Source organism: Frieseomelitta varia, unplaced genomic scaffold (genome assembly GCF_011392965.1).
Source record: "Frieseomelitta varia isolate USP_RPSP 00005682 unplaced genomic scaffold, Fvar_1.2 scaffold_1473, whole genome shotgun sequence".
In the NCBI taxonomy this organism is placed as follows: Eukaryota; Metazoa; Arthropoda; class Insecta; order Hymenoptera; family Apidae; genus Frieseomelitta; species Frieseomelitta varia.
Window position 1 is genome coordinate 1,292 of NW_025109165.1, and position 2,072 is coordinate 3,363.

The 2,072-nt window shown below is 22.4% G+C and overlaps 1 protein-coding gene across 1 annotated transcript; it reads left to right on the forward strand.

The window, feature by feature from the left end:
* Window positions 1-819: 819 nt before the first annotated feature.
* LOC122535007 lies at window positions 820-1,523 on the forward strand (the record flags this gene model as incomplete). Its single annotated transcript, XM_043666156.1, has 2 exons — window positions 820-1,032; window positions 1,410-1,523. Coding segments are annotated over 2 exons (327 nt in total), but the record flags the coding sequence as incomplete, so codon positions are not given.
* Between the last annotated feature and the right edge of the window lie 549 nt (window positions 1,524-2,072).

Sequence of the window (2,072 nt, forward strand, 5' to 3'; positions counted from 1 at the left end):
TGTAACTTTCAACAATACAATCTATATAAAATTGTTGTTTGTACTCGTGTAGAAAGTCTTATAATTAATATAATTTAATATAATTTGAAGAATTGATATTTTATCTAATTTAATTTATTTAATCAGTTTACGTAGTATTTTATTATACTTTATTTATTGTAATTATCAATAATTAAGAAATAAGATGCAATTATTTGTTAAATAAAAAAAGAGATTTCATATTTTTGAATTAAAAGAAAATACTAATTCAAATATTGAAATAATTCAGTTATTGATAAATTTGATCACTTTCAAAAATTCTAATTTCATTATAAATATAAATTCAAATCAAGAGAAAAAGAGTGAGAGAGAGAGAAGAGATGATAATATGAAAAAAGAGAATCGGGTATGAACGTGATTTCTTATGAAAAGATAAGAAATTACATGGGATTCTGTAATTTATTCAAATTATACTGTATTTTATCCAATATTGTATATAATGTATTTGAAACTGTATTAACATTGTAATGAATAATTTAATATTCCATTATCTAATTTTAATTATCGATTATGAAAAAATTAAAATGCTGCCATAAACTAAACATTGTCGTTTGGACTTCAGGAATGTTAAATAACAAAAATTTTTTTTTTACATCATCGAAATATTCTTTTTAATATAAATATATTTTCCCTAAAATATTGGTACATTTTACAAATTTATATATTTTACAACGAATAGTATATTATTATTGTCCCATTTTATTTTATTCATTACTCGATAAACAGTATACTTTTATTATTTCATTTTATCTATTTCATAATATTTTTCATTATGTTTAGGTGCTTCATGTAGGTTGTCAAATAGATATTATATGTCAGACGTTATTGGAAACTCCATATAAAAGTAAAAAGCAATTGAAGTTTTTCATTAGCAGGCATCAAGAGATTATTATATTTACAGAGAAAATTGAGAAGCTCTTTACTTATATAGCGCTTACTCAACTTGTTGCGAATACTTTAATTACTTGCTGTTTGGGCTATCTTACAGTAATTGTAAGTACTAATAATAGTAATAATTAACATGAGAATCGTGTTTATCATATTGCAAATGGTAAATAATGCTAAATATCTAATGTGCTGTTAAACTAATTGTACAATTTGGAAAAGAGTGAATCTACATAAAAAAGTAAGTCAAAAATATAGAATAACATTTCTTATCGTTCATTGTTGAAATCTAAGCAGCAATGAATACCATAGTGAAATGAAATCATACCTAAGTGTGTATATACTTTATATACTTTCAATCTATTAAACAATGAGATTAATTAATTTAAAAACGTCATTCTAATAAATATTTATATGATCTTTTTCATGAAAAATCCTCTTTGAAATTCTAAAACTTTATATAAAAAAAGTTTAATCTGTTACAGTCATTACGTATTAATAGTGGATTTACTATGTTCGTAAAATGTGTTGTATTTTATGTGGCTTGTTGTCTGGATGCATTTGTATATTGCTTTGCTGGAGAATATCTCAGCATTAAGGTTAGTAAATATTAAATTATCAAGTTAATCTGGTTTTATAATTACCATGCATAGCATGACAAATAATGATTTATATGTAATTTGTGTTAGATGATATATTAATAAAATGACACAATTTGGTTTTAACTAATACTAATTTATTAAATATTATCTTAGAATACAATAAACTTCTCCAATATTTGCTAGTTCCAGTTTAAAACTTACTATTCATCATTACTAATTTGGTTATAAAAGGTGAAAAATTTAACAATATTTTTATAAACAAAAATAAAAAATATTCATTAGTTAATTCAATAATAGATGAAAATAAAAAATGAAAAATTGTATTTGCTAATAGAGAAACAAAATTTATAATATTTGGAGTATAATAAATTAAATATCGAGCTTGTCAATTCGCCACTCGCATTTATGCAAACAAGCTATAATGTTTAACACACCTTTATCATTTTTAGAATTGCACGTATAAAAGTGTTAATGCTTAAGATGAAAAAGTGTTTCTAAAGAATTCGAGAAATATTGCAAAATGTTAAAATCGCAATAAATGTGTTA